Here is a 20689-nt window from a genome sequence, read left to right on the forward strand (position 1 = left end):
CAGAGTTTCTTTAGTGTAGCTTTACTTTCAGCGTTTTCAACTCTGAAGCATCTTTGTTTCCCCAAGGTGTAACTCTTTAACAGCCTTTAGTATGACTTTCTTTTGCTGAAATTAGAGGCCTCAGAAAGGTTTGCTAAATGAAAAAACGACAAAAGAAAATGTGAATAGGACTAGCTCTTGCATCTGCAGTAGCGTCTGTCATTGTTTCTACTTTTTTCTTCTCCTCCTTTCTGAGCTGTCAGTCAAATATTTATTTAGTTTTTGAAGCCATGCCATAAAGAGATTGTTTGTAAAAAAAAAAAAAAAGTAGTTTGAAGAGCTGAAAGAATGGCCTCCAAAAAGATTTCTGTTTTATTTTACTTTGAATTGTCATTGTACATCTCGTAAGTGATTTGGTAGGTGGGGAAAAAATGAAAAGTCTTTCCTTGTTTGAAACGACCCTGAATAGCTTCAGAATTGTGAGCAATATGCCCTGAAGAGCTGCATACTTGCAAAGCCTGTTTATTGTCACATTAATTGGGAGCCATATTTGAGACAGGGCTGTGGGTAAAATCAATCTCTTCTGCAGCTGAAGGTTTAAGTCACTGATTAACCTCTGTTTCTGTATATCATTGTCTTTTTTTAGCAGGAGAACCAGGAGAAATAACACACAGTGGTTGGGTTGGGTTTGAAAATTCAACTCTCAAATCAAAAATCAAAAAACAAGTCCAAGTGGAACTGAATTGCAGCAAGTAGTTAGAGCTAATCACTGAAAAACTCCCACCCTCTTTTTGTACCATCTTGCCCCATCACTATGATGGCTGTGAAGGGAAAAGAAATTTTAGAAGTAGATTTTTTTTTCCTCCTCCTCAGCCAGGCCAGACCTTGAATTTCCTCAGTTTCTCTCTCTTCATTACTTTGACTTGACAGCCATTTTTCTTTGACAGTGTCCAGGCTTGCCCAGAGCCGCTTTGATCTTCTCTCCATCCAAGGCCCCCAACTCTTTACAAAGAGTTGCCTGTCTCACTGCCCGTACAGTTCCCCTGTCTGCTGCTCAGTGCATCTTCCCTTCATAGTTCCCTAAACTGAGTATAGTAAACAAACATTCTGTGCTGTGTCTTTAACATTACCAGCCTCTTCAAAGCAAAAAACACACCCCATGTTTTCTTTTTATGGAACAGATATATGCCAGTAATAAATGTTACATTTAGTACAGTAGTCCCCACGTCTGGGAATTTATGCTTCAAAGGTTGGCGTTGTGCACTTGAAGGGCCTGACATTTTGTGTACTTCTGCAGTACTATGCGTGGGTATTAAATGTATTTTTAATACAGAAGCACCAATGACTTGCTGAATAGAAATATTATAGCATAACTGTAACATGGCTGCCATTTACTTGCATTTGGTTAAGCATATTGTAGTAGCAGTGGCATTATATATGCTGTTAAAGTGAAGACGCAGAACCTTATATCTCTGTGCAAACTACTACTGTCTTTCCAGAATCCAGTTCCGCGGTTCTTGCTAAAAGATAAAAACGTTTTTTTTTTTCCTGTATGCGCAAAACAGTGGGGGTTATTTGATCTTTTATCCCATCTTGTTCTGTGTTTTGTAGCCCAGCAAGCTGATAATCTGAAAGTGCAATATTAATCATAACACGTCACTTATTTTCATATGAATGTATTCCTGCCCCCATACTCCCAGGGAAGCTGACGGAAAGCAGTATCACATGTTGCTATAGAGCTTGCATTGCAATCGCCCCAGTAGCGGGCGTGGCTGTGGGGGGATGGTGTCTGACAGGGGCTTTTGGACTCGTGTCTGGAGCGGGGTGGCCTGTTCCCTCTCCCGCTGTGCCCACGCTCCTCCGCTCCTGCGCCTCAGCCACACCCCCCCATCCCCCCATCCCCCCATCCTCCCACCCCCCCCCCCCCCCCGGCGCTGTTTGTTTGACCCAGAAAATAAAGCACCTCTTCACAGCAGGATTTGTTTCACCCAAGTCCAAGTCGGATGCTGTCCGCTCTGGTGAGCGAAAACGAACAGATAGCCCAGAATAATGAAGTTGCGTCAGAAATGGCGTCTCCTGTAGGCCCGGGATTACAGAACCCCCTTGTGTGCGGTACAGCAGTGGCTTATTTATCATTTATCTTTTTTTTTTTTTTTGGAATACCTCACCCCATCTGCTGGACGGACACTCGGGCCGACTCTTAGTCCCGGTGAGGTCGGAGTGACCCCCACATTTGATGGCAGGGTCTTCAAATCGGTTTAGCCCGTGCTGAAACTCTGCCCATCTGTTGCGAGGCAGGTAAATCCCTCTGGAGAAACCAGACCCAGGAGGCAAAGCCGCAAATCTGTCTCGGGCACAGCGCAGGACGTGGCAAGGTTAGCAGACGTGGTCCCCGCCCGTGTTCCAGAATGCACCGCGACATTTGTGTGGAGAAATGTGACGCACAGCTACCAAAAAATATGTATATATGTGTGTGTATCTTTTTTATTTCTGCTGGGGGAAGAATAATCCTCAAGCATTTACAAGAACAGAGGCTTTTATTTAATACTTTTTAATGAATTAGGCCAGGTTTTTTCCCTCCCATTTTATTTAATTTTTTTTCCCTCAGAATTACGTTTTTCGTGCCTTCACGTTCTCCTGAATATGCAATGAGCACAGCTGTCTCTGTTATCTTCCCTCTTTGTTTTTGCTCCAGTCCAGCCCGTGATATCAAAGGGAACCTGAGGTGTCCTTTTCATAGAAAGCACGCTGGAGTAGATTATTTCATGTGCAGTTATTGTGTAGGACCCACGTTAATTGAGGCAACTGTGCAGGTATTAGTGGGTGAATAATGTGTGTTGGGACTTTTGTGGCCTGCATCCTCAGTGAAGCATACGCTTCTGTGGAAGGAACAGGGCAATTTGCCTGTGAACCTCGAGACTCCTCTCACTCCTTCTCGCCGAAGTCTCTTGGCTCTCTCCTGGGGCCGGAGGGTCTTGCTCCACGTCCAAGCCGGAGAATGGGCGGCGACCTCATGGCAGGGTAGCTGAGAAGGTCACCGGATGGTATCGGTGCGTAGCGCAGCGCGCTCGGGGTTCATCAGAGCCAAGGCACTCTCGCATTGCAAGTGGAAGTGTTTGATTCGAGATTTCCCCGGTCCACCTGTTCTGTGAAACAACGTAGGCTCTGTGCAGCGGTACAAAAAACAGCCTGAGACCTGTATGTGAGCTTGCCTGACTAATCCCCACCGACTTTGCTTAACTCGCAGCATCATGTGAATCAACACCCGAAATAATGAGATTTCTTCCATGGCTACTGAAAAAATTGCTTTCCTTAGAGAAGCGTAATCAATGAAGCCGTCTCCACTCCCGAGCTGTTTTTCCAACCGCGTTGCCCTGCCCTAAATCAAAGCTTTTTACACATATGTATGGTTCTGTGCAGGTATACAGAATTTATAGAGGCGGCATTGTGAATTCCTTTTGTTCTCTGACAGCCTTGCACCGTATGACCTGACTGCCTGAACACACGCAAAATGGAGCCGTAAAAAACCAGTAACAGTGGTCTGGCAAGAATGTTTGAACCTTAGAAGACATGGCAGGTTGGTGCCAGAGGACCACTCTGGCTGCCTCAGCGCACAGTCTTCACACCCTCGCCAGTGCATGTTTCCCTTTGTTTCCTGTTTGCTCTCAGCGCTCAGTGCGATGTTTCTCTGCTTTGCAGCTGCTGGAGTCTGCAGAGGTGAAAGAGGATGCGGTTTTGTGCTGCTCCATGGAGGTAAGCGTGCCCTCGACCCCCCCCCCCCCGCCCACCCTCACCCCCGCTCCCCCTCCTTCCCCGAACTCCTCCCTCTTCAGGAGAGTTGTACGCCTTCTCCTGTCTGGCTTTGGCGGGGCCTCAGCTGTCCCTGCGGCCAGGAGATTTCTTAAATCTTCTTTTCAAATGCAGTCTGAGGCTTATCCCAGACCCAGGGTGTTCAGTATGAACGTGCTGCATTGAGAACCTGCTGTATTTAATGCAGCCAAGGATTGCATGCGTTACACTCAAATGTAATGGTTTTTAGGCTGTTTTTATTATTGTGTATTATTTTTAATATTATTATTTTTGCAGAATAACACTTAAATAATATATATTAGCCCTCTTACTAGTATGTTCACATTATGACTTGAAAAGTTTCAAAAGCATTCATTGAAGGGATTTTCTGCTCTTAGAGAATTAATTCATACTTTCAGTTGTTTGCCAGTCAAAAAAAATAGAAATATTACTGTTTTTGTTGCTGTTGCCATAGAAGCTGTGAGTGGCAGGTCTTTTCATGTCAGCAGTGGTGATCTGTAAAAGTAATCAAAGCAGGCATAAACACAGGTGCAGCAGAGAGATTAAACAGCAGAAAGCTGCAGGGGTTGGTTATGGTGCTTCTTAATATCTCTTACCGGTAGTTTAAATCAGACTTAAATCAGGTTCAGATAATACTACCCTCTGACAATGCTCAGTAGTGCAGTAATGCCTGGCCTGACAAACAAGAGCTTGCCTGGTAAAGAGCGTTACTACTAAAAGCAGAAATAAATTTAAAAAACATGAACTAAAATGTTTTGTCAACATATAAAATGTGTATATGAATGTATATATGTATGTATATGTGTTAATGTACAGGATTAGTAAAATGCATTTTTCCCTCCACTTGCAGTCAAAGCATATTGCATATTCAATTGAGTATTTTTCGTGTAAGTTTGAAGAGTAGATGGGAATATTATTTTTGCTGGAGCTGGAATGAAGAATTGTCTTTGATGATATTATATTTTGAGCTTTCCTTTATTAATTTATTGCGGGGGGGGGGGGGGGGGTATGGTGAGTTGGGTCGAGATGAGTACTTCTGCCAGAAGAGTTCTAGCAGGGAACAAGAACTTTCTAGGACTTGTGCATATTGCAAGATTCTTTCGCCTCATAAATAATGAAGCCCATGTGTCAAGTTGAACTCAGAGGCTAGCATTTGAAAGGCGTTGAGCGCAGCTCCCCGAATCCAGCCCTTCGCACAATCCCACGGCAGGGCGAGGGGTTGTGGGATGGGAGGATTCATCGAGGCGGGGAGCGGGGTGAGGGGAGGTGAGAGCTCGTTCGGAGCGCTTGCATCACAGATCCTTCAGAGGAGCTTCGGCAGTCAGAGGGGCGGGAGCGCTCCATACGCGCCCAGTGACAGCCAAAGCCCATCAGATCATAGCTCTTGCTGTGCCATAAAGCAGTTGCAGCCTCCCGGCTTCCAGCAGGTCCTCGTTTCACCAGCCCAGTTCAGATGAGGGCAAGAGAGAGCACTTTCAGCAAGGATTCCACTTATAGACCGAGCATTGTGCTACTCCACATGCGGGGAACTACTCTGTCCACCGCAGATACTGTGGGTACTCCTCTCATCGTGATGTGATCCAGGAGCACGTTCATCGATTTGCCTTAAATAAAGACACTCAAAACACAAACTATGTTTGCCAGGGTTTAATAACTTTTATTGGATTTACAAGGCCTAGCGTGGATATGTTGCTGGAAACAGCAACCATGCTTATCTCAGGGTGGCTTCGTTACCCTACTTTCAATCCAATTGTTAACCTTTGCCCAGCCCAACTCGAATCTAAATATGACTAGACACAAACGCATTCTCCTTTGTGACATATCCTCCTCAACTCATGTCTGAAGCCGGTTTTCAGACAGTGAGGAGCACGTTTCTCCAGCACCACGCCCCCACCAGGCTCCAGAGGCTCTGGGTGCTGCACGGCAGAGGGCAAAGGTCAAGTTGAAGCTTTCAGTCAATTGTGCGAGCCTCATTTCAATGTGAATGGGGCCCGCAGTTATTATTATTATTCACCAGCATCAATTTCCATGTATTAGAATATCAAAAGCTCTAATCGTCTGACATTCCTGTTATGTCGTCTGAATTATTCATGCATTGTTTCGCCACTTGTCCGTTAAACAACAATACGATATTGTCAGCCCCGTGTTGGCCGAGCTTGTAAGGAAGAGAAAGGGTCAGTTTATTTATTTGTTCTTTGTCAATTGCAGTCAAAGTCTTGAAGTGACGTTATACAGTCGGGAGCCTCAGTGACTGTGTAGACATGAGTCAGTGATGACTTCATACTGGCAGGCATGGAAGCCCCTCAGAGTGTTCGTAGATTAGGCCAGCTTCTGTACAAGGCATTTTGCTGCTTTATTGTGTTTTTTTACTGAGTATTCAGGCCCTCTGAATGTCTGCCTCGTTCCCCCTGACGGATTTTGAGGCGCAGTCACCTGGCCCTGACGCCAGACTCCCGACAGCCCTTCACCTCTCGTCTCGTCTCCACCCCCCACCCCCCCACCTCCCCCCGGCAGCTGCAGAGCACCGGCCGACTCCTGGAGGAGCAGCTGCCGGAGATGATGACGGAGCTGCTGGCGGCGGCGCGGGACAAGATGCTGTGTCCGTCCGAGTCGCAGCTGACGCGCTCCCTGCTGATGGAGGTCATCGAGCTGCACGCCCACCAGTGGAACCCCCTGGAGGCCCTCACCACACAGTACTACAACAGGACCATCCAGAAGCTCACGGCCTGAGCCAGGCCCGCCAGCGGGGATGGGGGTGGGTGGATATGGGGGGGGGGGGCAGTGACGGGATGGGGGGTGTGGGGGGTGGGCTAGAGACAGACTTGTCACAGCCGTCTGCACGGACTGGGAGGGGGGGGGGGTGGCGTGTCTCTCCCCCGGCGACAAGAGAGGAGGGTAAAGAGAGGGAAAGGCGCGTGTGGGGGGAGAGGCGTCCCAGCATGCCATTTGGGGATGGGGTCTTTTGAGGTGACAAGGAGAGAAGGGGTCGGGGAGGGGTGGGGACTGGGTTGGGGGGGTGGGGGGGTTTCTTTCTCTCTTTTGTGTTCGTGTGCCAACCACCCGCCCTCTCTCTCTCCCCCGCTCCCCCCCCTCCAAGTCCACTGACCCCCAACCACAAACGCCTGTGTTCGGTGTCATAGAGACCACGGCCGCCCACCCCGCCTCCTCCCCCGGGACGTCCTCCGAGGTCAAACGAACAGACTTTGAGGGGGCGAGAGCCCGAGTCAGGCCCGATATTGTCCCGCCGGCCCATTGTGTGAGCGCCTCCGTGGCCCGCTGGCTGACTCTGAGTGGCAGATGGCTGTTGGAAACTCAATGGCAGCACGCTCCCTGGCCGACCCTCCGTCTCAATGGGCGACAGAGCCGGAGGGGTGGGAGGGGTCGTCGGGGGGGGTGCAGGGAGGTGGCCCAGAAGCATCAAACAGCTCGTTTTGTGAGGGCTCTTTGTTGTTATTGTCTTTTTTTTCCCTCCATCAAGCAGAGCCTGTCCATGCTGATGTTAGTCTTGTTATAGATATTATTTTATTATTCTTTTAAATCATGTTTCGGAAAAAATATTTTGAATTTTAGGGTAGACCTATTGCACAGATTTGATTTATTTTGCACTGTTTTAAGGCAATTGCTTTAGAAGACAAAAAAAGATGTTTTTCGAACAGTGGTATGAGATAGCATTAAGAGGTCCTGTGGCTGGAAAAGTGGGTGTACTAGAGGGGAATGTTTTTGACTAGAAGGACTCATAGAAGATTTATTTTAAAAAATCTTGGGAGAGTCTAGTGGCCTTGTGAACTGCTACAACTTGTAGTGTAATGTCTTTGTTTTAAACCAAACATACTAGGGAGTTTTAAGGCTTGCAGAGAGTGATAGAGAATGACTTTAACCCTGCAAAACACAGCTTCCGAAAAACAGAACTAAGAACAGACATTGGGAAAACAAGCATGAAATATTAAGCTTTTTCAGATTGCCCCTAATAGGAGTGGTCTTTGATCATTTTTGCAGTGGACATCTTTGCAAGTATTTATTTATATATATATATATACAAATGTGTTATATGTACAAATAACCCAGATTTGCGTTTCTTTTTAAAATGATGGGTGGTTTATTTGCAGATGAGGAAATTTTACAATGTAGTATTCGTCCATTACTCTGCCTTCTGCAAATGTGTATCCTGTTATACTGACAAGCCTAGCCAATCATATCTATTAGCGAGCTATTATTATGTAACCACACGTACAGTCGATATAAACATTGAAGACAACGGAGCAGGGAGTAGGAGGGTTTGACTGGTTTTGCAAACATAATTAGGCTTTGGAATCTAGGGCTTATTCTTGAAAACTACCAGAGTGTGTGGTTGTTTGGATAGCCAGTGGCCTTCAAGTGTATTTTTTTATTTAGCGTAAGCTCATTTTAAATAACTTGGGAGGGGGTGGGGGGGATTCGGGTGGGCATGGAGGGGGGTACACAGTCCCCCAGGTTTCCATTGGATTTCTGTGGGCAGTCTTGTGGATTTTTTGTCTTGCATCAAGAATCCAACTCTTAAAGTGGTTTATTTTTAAAGTGTTATTTAATTTCATTTGCTTTTCTTTTCAGTAGGTTTATATGTGACAGAGGCAGTTATAATGCTGATTCACTTTGCCTGTTTAGTATGTAAATGTGGTGTTTCTCTGTGTAATTTGATTGGTCAATTCTTTGTGCAAAGAACCATTCCCTTTCAACCGGGGTTGGTCTGTATCTACAAAAACTGGGTCCCAGAATGTCCCTTTGACCCCCGCGGTCATGTGACTCGCCAACCCATTGTATGTGTTGCCCTCAATTTGCATCTCATTGACATTTAAATTACCCATTACCTGAGAGTACTGTCAACAGATCAGGTCTAAATTTTTGGGAAATTGAGCAGGGTCATTAAATGAGCTTTGAAGCGGTTGACAAATAAACTAACAGAAAAGAGAAGTGAAATAGTGCCCTTGTAACGTCATTTTTTTCCCTACCCTGTCAGAGTTCACTCGTGGCTGCGCAGGGTAGAGGGAATGACCCTGTCCATTGTGTCAATAAGGCTTCTTTGTGTCACGGAAGCTTGGTGGCTGTGTTGACGTAACTCCACTGGCACCCTTGGGAAACCGTCTTGACAAAGTCAGGATTGACCGCTCATATTAGCATCCAAGCTCTGTCGAGGTCAGACAATACACTTTTGTGTTACAAAAACAAAACAAAACAAACAAAAAAAAAACACGCAAGTGGACTTCTGTTCTCAACACCTCCCCACTATCGATGTCTCCCCCAGACTGCTTAGAATGTTTTTGAAATCCAGTAACATTTGTATAATGAGATGCATTCCGAGCTTTAGGTATGTACAAGCTATTTCCATTCAGTCAGGTGAGCAGGCTAGCAGCAGCCAAACCCCCATGAGAGCAAATCCCTCCCCATGAGAGCAGGTGTCCGCGGTTTGCAATGGACGTCCTTGTCTGGTGGGTTGTCCTTGCAAAGCGCCAACCTGCGCCTGGGGCTAGACTTCTGCCAAGACCCCCCCCCCCCAGCAGCTTTAGCTGTGCTGCAGTATGCCTTCCACAGGGCAAGCCCCCACCCCCGCGGTCTCTGAGCTCACACAGAGACGTCCTTTAAGATACACGAGAATCAGAAATGGGTTTGCCCAGATAAGGGGGGAGCATCCATTACACTGAGAATGTAAAACTACACTAAAACGGCACAGCTTAAAGGTTCAGTTTTCTTTCCTTGGATTGCACTTTTAGAATGCAGGTGACATGAAGTGATATACAAATTATATCACAAAAAAATGGAGGTGCCTACCATCCATGATTGTGACACTGAGTGTATGGCATCCTCCAAATAATAAATCAAGCTCTTCGGATGGTCATGACTGTGGTATTTGTTATTAATGCAGGGGCCCCCGCTGTAGACAAGATAAGATGAGAAATGCAGACAAATGTTTCGCAAGGGCTGTATCATTCTTAGTCAGTTCATTATAAAACTGGCCTCAGGCAGCATAACTTGATTGAATTTTGTTTGAGAATGTGGGCTTTTAGGTTTTTGCAACATCTTGTTTTTAACATTTCTCTCACCAGTTGTCCAAGTTTGGGTTGTCCTGCACCATAGATTTCAGTATCCTTAGATACCATGTTAAAGTAAATACAAGGGCAGGCTGCTGCCAGTCTGCAAGTTGGACATGCACAAGGGTGTCCGTATTATGGGTGGGTGATCAGTCAGGCGTTACTCTGCAAGCACAAGGGAACGAGACAGCGAATGTGTTCGGCCTCGAATACGGTGCTGTGCAAAGCGGACCATGGTTTAAAAAAAATGTTATGAATAAATGATTATGAAGGAGAATCCTCACCTCAGACAATCCAGGAGGTTGCCCTAAAATGACGCTTGAGATTTACACATTGCACAAAGGTGAAACGCAGCACTGATATTAGCGGAGCTGACCTGGTGCTGTGTGCTGTGACCTGGCATCGGCCGTAGCTAATGTAGCATGGAAGAACCGCTTACGCCAAACTTATTGGTAAATGCAAAAAACGCTGAAAATATCTTCCACATTATGTCAGTTTACATCTAGTAGAGGGAAAATTCATTCACAGGTGGCATGTTGTTTACCATAAGGAGGCTTAGGCTGTTTTATTTTTGTCAGTAGCCACAGCTTCAATATGCCAGTCATTTTGCTTGATAGTGTGTCAGCTTTCTGCCCGGTTGAAGTATTCATCATTTGCTATGCTTAACAGAAAACCTCAGCTGTTCATACTTTTCCTACATACCTGTACAGTCAGGTATTGTGTCCGTTTTCGACGGCTTCTCATTGCTGAAGCAGCAAAGGACGCTGGCTTGAATGAAGCCTGTCGTCTGGGCCTCTGTTTCAGCCGTTGGCCATGTGGTTGTAGGCGCTCCCCGATGTCTCCCCTCGGTACTGCCCCCTCCCTCCCTCCCAGTAGCACCTGCCAGAATCATGGCAGAGGCCAGCCCTTCCTGCAAGCACTGCAGGAAGAGGCCAGGTTAGAGCAGGTACACTCAGTCGTGGCTCATTCCTGACCCCATCTGCGGGGGATGGATCCCCTTTCCTGAGCAGCCAGCACTGCACTGTGAGGATTACCCTTAAAATAGCCAACAGACAGGGCCAAGGAGCTAGGGTAGAAACACAAGGTGAAGAACACAAGCCTCGTTCGTAGCAGAGAATGGTCCTGAATGTGAAATGAAGGAGAAGGCAAACGCACAGAGAGAATCCATGCTGACATCTTCTTCCCTTATTAAGTGTGTTTTCCCTGATATTCAACCTAGTGTCACTGAAGAAACTATGCATCACTCCCTACATGGAATTAGGAAAGGGTACATATCCCATAGGCTTTCTTGTTTTCTTCAATTTATGGACAATAGGAAGAAAAACACACCACTACAAATTTGAGATGAATGTATCAGAGGGATGTGATGAATCAATTACTTGCCTTTTTATGTACCTTTGTTGAAATTTAGTACTTATTACAACAAGTGACATTTTCAGTTCTTGTGAATCTAAAAGACTTTTGTTTTCCACCAGGATTTCAGTTCTATTTGTAATACATCAGCATTTATATAGCATTCCAAATGGCAGACTGTTCATGAATCGTGTTGATCGCGAAAGGAGAAATGAGGCTTACACTGATGGCAACCAGATTCTGGGGTGGATACCTATGATGAAGCAAGAAAAGCCTTTATGTTCTGCAAAAGGGAACAGGAAAGTCATATTCTGGCATCCTGGACTGGCAGCTAGGAAATGATGTCATGACCTGCCAGCTTCCTGAATTAACTGTTTAATGATTCCACTCGTTTGAGCTGCTGAGTAAGGCTCCATCCACCCCACCCTGCCCATCCAGCCGTTTTAATGGGTCCACTTCCGGATTGGCTGTGGCTGACATTTGGGGGGCAGGGAGATTTTGCTCCACTGATCTGTTGCTGTAGAAATCAACAGTCTCCTATGAGCAAAGTAAAGGGGAGGAACAGTGAAAATGGACCTGTGCAGGAATGAGCAGTAGGTGGCTGTTTTTAACCCTAGAGTACAGACGTGCTAAGTGTATCATATTAAATTTAATCCTGTTAATCCCCACAATGCCGGCAATGCAGAATCCCCATTAACAGGTTAATCTCAGTTGTACAGTTTGGAAAGGCATTGGTTTGAAACTGTCAGTGCTGTTAGTTTATCAAAGTGCAGTTAGTTTATGACATTTATCAAAGTGCACCATTCTCAGTGAATGATATGGTCACAGAGAGGGAGAGAGAGTGGGCTGGCTGTGGACCCAGCACATGTTAAGTGCTTGGAGTGGTGCAGCCACAGAAATGGACTTTGACATGAATTCATAATTAAAATTCATCACTGGATGCATTTCGTGTGGAGAACAGGTTGCAAGGGGCCCAGGAATATTAGTTTACATGGCACACCGTCATCGTTTTGACAAACACCAGAGCTGAAGTGGTGCTCTCACTCTCTCATTTGACCACGGCAGCCGCATATCCAAATGTCCACAGGCAACCGAAAATTTTCCCTTACTCTTTGTTTCCCAGCAGTCAGGAGGACAAATGTTTTTTTCCCCCTCTCTCTCCATGCAGTGTACCCTGCTGCTGTTAAGCTGTTAGCAGTTATAATAGGAGGTGGGAGACTTCGGAGGTGTCAGGAGACAAGCAGTTGGAAGTAGCACCTGATGTCTTTGTTGCTAAGCTGTAGCTCCTGTCAAGCAACTGTCGCCACTACGCCCTCCTCGCTGGATGTGACCCGGTTGCCAGGCAACGTGAACTTCTGTGATAGCCTGAAAGTTCTCGCCACAAAGCCCTGCTAAGGACTGCGATGCTTGTTTCCGAGTGCATTGCTGTTTTTTTGTTTTTTTCCTTCCACGCGTTCCTGTGTCGACATGGATTTTGGTGCTTTCATGCAAGTCTGCTCCGGTGCCACCCTCAAATTATTTAAAAGAGCAATGTTTTGGTCAGATTGAAATTTATTTACTTTAATCTCACAGTCCTGGCTGGAGCGAGACCTAAAATGCAGCTGATACATTATCTTATCTTAATTTTTGATTTTTATAGATTTTTCTAAGAAAATGCTTATTGTCCTGTTTCAGTCTACCTTCATTATATGCTAACTCCTCTAATTTAAATCACTTAAAAACAGGGACGATTTTTAAGATTTATGGTGGTTTCAAGAAAGAACTGTTTTTTGATGGCAGTTTAATTTGATAATCAAATGTAACTGGTCATTTTTAGACTACCATGGTTCTCTCATGTAAATATCAGTTATTTATTCAAGTTAACAATTAGTGATTACGTATAATGAAAAGCTCATTACACAATACTATCAGTGAGGTCTAAGGTGTGTGGGTGGGGCAGAGCATGGTGTTTTGAAAATCACTTTATCGGTTCTTGTATACTCTCGTTCCACCCTGCAACCCCTCTGTCGTGACTGCAGACACTGGCAGAAGTCGGGCAGACTTTTTGCGCGCCTGCAGGACAACATCAATGCCACTGCTTGGTCCCGTCAGGTGAGAAAGTGGATCTGGCGAGACGCTGAGATCAGAGGACGCGTCTATTGATTGCGAATTTCCATCTGGGGGTTGAGATGTAAATTTGTGTGCAGGCAAACGGGACGCTCCGGCGTTGAAGGTAGGGGGAGATAATACGGTGCCCATCGATTGTGTTGTCGATGCGTTCCTTTCAAATTGTCCTTTATTGAGAGACAAGGGGACTGTTTATTGCACACTGGAGAGCTTTGAAGGTCTGTCCAATTAGCTGTGTAATGGCCTCCATTTAATTACTGGGAAACTTCTGCCATTTGAATTTTAATGCTCTTTTTCCTTTACATACAGTAGGCAGAAAACACACAGCTGTGGATGCAGAAATCCCCTCCCTTAAATCCTGGAATATTGGACAGTCAGTATAATTCAGTGCACATGTGCTGGGTTTCAGTTCCGCAAACTGTACTGCTGCGGTACCGATCCGAAACATCAGTCATGACTCCTCTTTGAAGTACACTTCAGGTCATTTAGAGCGTGTTCTGCATTTTCAAGCATACAGATTAATTAGATGGCAAAAAGAATGTTCCATAGACTGACATGCGTACTTGGTTCTCAGAAAAAAGTAAGTGTTATATAGCTGATGGTGCAGGTGTGATCCAAGAAGAGATTCCCACCTCTAGCCAGTTTTGTCCAGGAGGAGCTGTGTGAGTCTCAGCCTTCAAAGTGTCCCCCATTTGGGCAAAAGCTCCGCACACCACTCAGGGGCCTTTAAATGCAGCTCCCGTACCTCTTTGGCGACAGGGGCGCGTGCGAACGGTCTGTGCCAGAGGGCCAGCTCGGGGGGGACACGCCGCACCCGAGGCCCGAGCGTGTGTGTCAGCGTCCCTGTTAAAACCTTGTAACTTCACACAGAGGTTAGGAGGTGTTGACAGAGCCCCCAGATATAGGCGCACACACACACGAACGCACACACACACGCACATGCTCGCGAAACCCCCTGATTTGCAAGGTGGCTCGCAATGCAAGGCATGTGTCCCCCTCCCCCTCCCCATGTGTAAACACACGTAAAAAGAAAAAAGAAAAAACAGCCGTATGGTCTGAACTCGCTAGGGGTTGTCACATGCGCAAGGGTACAAGGTACCCCCTTGTCCAGGCGGGGGTTTGGCTTGGCCCTGCTGCAAGTGATTACAGACACAGGTGCAAACCTCCCACCCCCCCTCACCCTCTCTGGGTTCATTAACCTGCTCTTTACACAACACCTCATGTGGAGCGAACATACTACACCACAGCCCTAATTCATCAAGGCCTTCGCGGCATTTTACTGCACAGCAGCCTCTCCATTGTACAGGGTTTGTGATGGTAAAAAAGTGTCTTTTCTCCTTTTCTCTTGAATGTATTTCATTTGGTTCAAAAACTCATACAGATCCTCATCATAGTACAGCAATGAACACATCTATCATTTCATATTTTAATCTTTGCTTCCATTAAGCAGTCAGCGCTTCCACATCAAAGCTCTCCTGACAATGCCTCCATTGCAATTTACTGCTGCAGCTTTCTGGCATCGTTGTTTTGCCATTATTTGAAGTTACACAATTAGACTGAAATTTTTATTTGCATCAGAAGCAAATTAAGTTTGATTTTTTTTTATTATTACTTGTTGTTTTGTCACATGGACAAAGACCGTCCGCACAGGAAAGTTGAGCAGTTTGCTGTGAGTGCGCTGGTTGTGCCCGACCGCAGAGCGGCAGACCCAGCGGTGACCGAGACGCATGACAGAGCACGGCAGCTAAGAGCCTAAGTGTCCCTGGGCTGCTGGTATTCGAGCGCCGGGAAACGATGGCGCAAACCATCAGCTATTGCAATATTCTGTCTAGACAGCGCGAGATACGCTATGACAAGTCAAGCTGTGAGCCGCTGAAAACCTCTCAGTAGGGGTAGGAAGCGAGGAGAAACTCATTTGAAACGAATTGATGAAGAGAAAAAAAAAACATGAAATGTCTCCCGGTCATTTTGTGAAATGTTTTGGACGGCCTCGGTGTTGACGCAGAGCTGAGAGGACATCACATGAAGTCACCTCACCGAATTGTACCGCTACGGATCTGAAGGCATCACCTCAAGAATTCTGATCTCTTTTGCCGCTTTAATTAAAATATGTTTTCTCTTCATTTTATTTAGCTTTTTTTTCTTGCTTTGAGACATAAGTAATAGCATGATTTAAATACCTCAGTATACAAAGCAAATGTTTCACATCTTTGCACATTTTTTTTTCATTTGTATGTATCTTGTAAATGTACTGTATGTTTGACATATGCAAAAAAAATACATTGCTGCAGTTATCAGTTTCGTGTCATCTTTTATTATTTTATGGACTGATGCTGAATAGTGCTATCACACAAATGTTGTGACAAGGGTCACAGCCTTCTTATATTAAAATCTAGCCATGACGTAAAGACAATGTGGTTTGGATGTCCTGTTATTTTTTGTTTGTTTGCATGTTTTTTTGTTGTTTTTTAAAGCTGCTAGTCTTAGTAATGTGCAAGTGAATTTGTAAATCTTTTATAAATTTCAGGCCTTTACACTTCCACAACGTTAGTCACAATATTAGTCACCGTGCTGAGAGTCACTTTGTGTCTGGTACTCTCAAAATCCGAGAGACGAGAGTCTGAGAGACGGTGTGACACATTTGTTGCCAGGACGTACGTGGAAGCTGTACTAAGATGAGTTCATAGCCTAAACAAATCGTGTTTTTGCAGTTGGCCTTGATGTGGTAGTTACCCACTGTGTTTAATCAAAAAAGTCCTGCTGGAAATGGCGTCTGCCAGTAAATTGTCCACTTTTTCTTGGGCATCCTTCGCTGTGCTTTCAAGTTCGTGTAAATGGGCCTCTGGCCTCTGCTTCAACTCGGCAAGCCAGCACTCTCCTTGTCATGGGCGGAAATGACCTATACAAGAGAAATAAAACTGCCCTCCAGATCCGAGGGGCAGCACGGGTGTGGCTTTGGCACATCCTGGTTTAGGGAAAAAGAGGACATACAGTCTCCCACTCTCTCAACCCTGACACCCAGTACTGTAAGTTTGACATGAGGCAGCAGATCCCCCTCACCCCCCCCCCCCCCCCAAGCAGCTCCCTCCCATCCAGCTGTCCGGCAGTCTGGAGCCACTCTCTCTGTGTAGACGGCTCTCCTCAGTCTCCCGCCCCCCGGAGCGGCAGGGGGGTGGCGGTCGCCCCTCCGTCTGCCCCCGGTTTGCGCAGTCTCCTACCCCTCCGACCCCGCTGTCTCTGCGCGCCGCCGGAATTCCGATGGCAGCCTTCCCGGCAGTTTAACCACAGCTACCAGCAGCTCCACCAAGGCATGGGCGCTTGTGATATCAGCCACGGGGTGAGGAGGTGCACTCTGACCCGTGGGTCCGCCACCAGGCACTTGAAATGACGGCAGGAGTGCCACACGGGTGCATCCGGTTGCCGGATGGCCCCGGTCCAAGAGCGTCAGACGCCTGCCTGGACGCCACATCATCGCCACTGTAACGCCCCTCCCACTACTGGAGTGTCCAGGGTCTCAGGGTTTAGTTGTTGCTTGTCCTATCGTAATACCACCCCGAGGTGAACCATTAGGGGAACCATGTAAACACGGGTCTGTCGATGGGAACGGCGGGAGGCGTATTTAAGCGCAGCTTAATTAAAGCAGCATGACGTCAAGGATCTTGCCAAGTGCCATCTCCTCTCTGATCAGGAGGGGCAGCCCCTCGGCATTGTGGGTGCATGCATTGTGACATCATCGCTCTTGAAAACGCATATTGGTCAAAGCGCTTACTCACAGGTCACCTATGACCATGCACTGAAATAGACGTAAGTTGTTTGCACAACTTCTTGCAGGAAGATAAAATGAAAGTATTTGAAAGGGAGCCCCAGGGAGACTGTTTAGCGGGGCATACCACACACATTTCAGGTTAGTTTTTAAATACACAGCTTATCCATGTAATCAGACTTACGGTTTGTTTCTGGTCAAGCCACCACTGGTGCTGTAGCTGTGCATTCTGGAACTCCAGGATCAGAGTGGCTATCATTGGATGAAGGCTTCACATGTGAGAGTACTGATGAGACCACTCATCCATAGCAGTTTGTCCTGGTACTGTTCTAGTGCGTCGGACTGTGTTATCTACAGCCTTTCATCAGTATTCAAACATGAACTAACATTATGAGAATGTTAGTCCAGGTCCAGTTAGAATTCATTTGAGGGGTGTACGTTTAAGCATTTATTGAAAATAAAAAGTAATGGTCTGTTTAACATTTTTTTCTTAAAGTTGTACTCTAGAATTTGTAATTTGCACTACATAATTCTACTTTATAGTTAAATTCTAAACATGCACAGAAGAGTCAAACTCTCTGTCCTTTTGAATGATTCATAGATTTTTTTTTTCTCCCCTGTACTCACAAGCTCTATGGGTGACTTGTACCTCTCCTGCAGCATTCTGGGAAACCGGGAAGTGAACAAGAGAGTTAAATTTGAGAAGTTTCTCTCTCCCTCACACAAACACACACACATAATCACAGCACAAGAAGGCATCTGACCGCATGAACTAGTATGCTGTAAATAATTACTTCCTGTCTCCTAGTAACCATGCTCATACTACATTAGAGAAAAATCTGTCAGCAGATCCAAGCGCCCATTTCCCCCACAGAAAAAGAAAAAAAATACTCAGATACTTTTTAGTCACTGTTCAGCAAGAGAACTCAAAAGAGCATCCTGCTGAAATGCTGTGTGGATGTTAATAGAACAGCATTAGCATGGATTGAGTATGAGATAGTTTACTGGAAAATATGCCACTGCACTGTAGATTAAAGCTAGCTCTATTATTCATGAGCATCCAAACTCTATATATATCACCTTTGACATTGTGATTGTTTTTTTTTTAAATTACTGTTATTATTTTAATGCTGTCCTGTGACGGATTTTGTGATGGCTCAGTGTCTGAGGAGGTTTTTTTATGATCAGCGCCTGGCTCCCTGTGGCCCGCTCTGCTGCAGACCTCAGAATTACCCATGCTGCAGTTTCAGCTTTCCTCGCGGTTCTGCATTCTTCCCTGGACCACAGGCTGTGGAACTCTCCCTGGAGCCAGAGCTTCACATGAAAAGCAACTGTGTGCCAGGCCCGCTGCCTTACAGGAGGGGCACCATTTCATATCGCACAGACGCACAGACGCACACACGCACACACACACACACACACACACACCGGACGTGCTTTCTCTCACCTCTATCAGAGGTACAGACTCAGAGGCGGTACAGACTCAGAAAAGCTGTACTGTTTCTTAGCCCATTATTTCTGTTTTGTTTCTTAATGTCACAAAAAATGGTCTGCCCTTGAAACCATGTCAGCGTGTCTTCTAAAGCGGTTCCCAACTTGAGCTGTAGTTCTGCCTGATGAAAAAGGCCTGACTTTATGGCACTTGGAGCGTCAAGCACAGCTCTGATAAGTGTCTGATAATGGGTGAAAACATGTATGTAACCAGAGGATGTGGTACTATTTAAAAGCTCAAGGTTGTGTGTGTGTCTGCCTGTCTGTCTGTTAACTCCTGAAAACCGGCTGAGTGTTGAAAGAGCCAAGCATGTGGCTGTATCTGTATACTGGTCCTCAGACAATAGAAATCCTTCACCGCGAGCTTGGAGCCAGCAGCATTATTGGAAAATGTTTACTCCACTTAAGCGGCACTGTCCCTGTCTGCACAGATTGACTCACCATGCATCTCTCTCTCTCACACCCCAGACACCACTCAGACCACTGACTGCCCACAGCTCATGGCTGTCTCATTGCATTGACCTTTATTGCTTTTTCTGTCAGGATACGTGAAGTGCCCCCAGCGTGTAGGCTAATGCGGCCGAGCTGTGACTCAGAGAGAGGTGAAATTTTAAATGGGATGGCTAAACTCACTAACACTAGAGCAAGGTGTACATGAATCACAACATCCTGCCAGTCTGTAAATATCCGATATGAGGCAGTTCTCAACTGGGTGGGCAGATGGCAAGTTGTACTCGAAGAACACAACTGCTGTCTGGCCTGTGAGTTTCAGGAGAGACAGTATTAGGAGAGTTACAATTTTTTCAACATTTTTCAAGCTGTCTGAAAAGTAAATACGATGAATGTAAGTCTTAAATACCCAATCAGCTGAAAAACAGTGAAAGCAATAATGTAGCCTGAGGTAAAAGGTGGCTGACGGATGCTAAAGTTGGAGAGTTTCAGAAGGTGATCTGCTGATGAACAGACAGTTTGGAGAGAAGTGTCTTTTAAAATGAGGTGAGAAAAGGTCGACTGGCTTGCGCTTTCTCGATTGTCTGAGAGGAGAGCTCCACAGACACAGGGTCACAGATGCACAGATACAGGTTTAAGCAACCTCAGATCCACCGGTCTGAGCCAGCCCAGAGCAGCACAAAAATACATGCACTGTCCATGCCAGGAAGAGACTTTCAATAGAGAACTGCAATTTTATGTCTGACCCTGGATTTAGCGCCCGTCTCGGCTTTGTCAGTGGGACATAAAGCTCAACAGAGTTTATGTTTTTGCAAGGCATATGATTTGAAAAGTCATCCTTATATGAAAAAAAAAAATCAGGTCAGCAGCCAACCTCTGTGGCCCCCACACCTTTCCTACACTGCGGCAGTGGGGTTCCGCACGGGCCGGTCTCGGCCTGTGCTCCGTGTCAGGTCTGGAGATAGCGACATCCTGAGCCCGACTGCATCTGTTTTTAGTATTAAAAACGCTCCATTGTGGCTTGTTTGGAAAAACAACAGTCACGGCCTACAAAGCCGAATCGTATCCCCCTCCCCTTCCTTCTTTGTTGCTACCCTGCTGGCATTCTTTCTGCTTTTATGAATTTATTCAGATGCCGAGTATTGTTTTATTTATTTCTCTAACCCATTTTCCACTCACTGCGTGGAATGCCTTTTTCTTTCACATTTGTTTTCAACAATGCTTGGCGTGCTGCACTTTCTAACACATGAAGTGAATAGATACGCTAGGCGGCAAAAATGTTGAATGACAAGGCGAGAAAGCATATCAGTACCTTTGAGTCATTTTTTACATGTGGCTAAACACCATCTCCAGGCAAAAACACTGATTTGAACTTTTTTCAAAGGTGAAGTTAAAGTGTATGAATTTACAGTATTGATTAAATGTATTCATGCCATCAGTTTGACTGATTGATCATTTATATCTGAACATGATACACTCAGATGTTATTGATTGTTCCATGAGCACTAGATCATTTAATTAGTTAGATGGGTGATTCGGCACAGGTGATGGGGTGATTTAACTTCTATGACAAGCCTGGTCAAAAAAAATCGATGAAACGTGGATAAATCAGCAGTCCCTTCACACTGTCAGTTTGTCTGAGGCAGGAACAAGTCAGTGCTTTGTAGCTGCACGT

The 20689-nt window shown here is 45.8% G+C and overlaps 1 protein-coding gene across 2 annotated transcripts in view; it reads left to right on the forward strand.

Annotated features, from left to right (window-relative positions):
* ctif (CBP80/20-dependent translation initiation factor) overlaps positions 1-6519 on the forward strand; it is a 104045-nt gene extending 97526 nt beyond the window's left edge. For both annotated transcript variants that reach the window (XM_036529230.1, XM_036529232.1), the window contains 2 exons: positions 3679-3732; positions 6304-6519. In XM_036529230.1, coding sequence (XP_036385123.1) covers positions 3679-3732; positions 6304-6519 — 270 coding nt within the window. The remainder of the gene's footprint in view (positions 1-3678; positions 3733-6303) is intronic.
* The last annotated feature ends 14170 nt before the right edge of the window (positions 6520-20689 follow it).

This window comes from Megalops cyprinoides, chromosome 5, assembly GCF_013368585.1.
Source record: "Megalops cyprinoides isolate fMegCyp1 chromosome 5, fMegCyp1.pri, whole genome shotgun sequence".
NCBI classification, from domain to species: Eukaryota; Metazoa; Chordata; class Actinopteri; order Elopiformes; family Megalopidae; genus Megalops; species Megalops cyprinoides.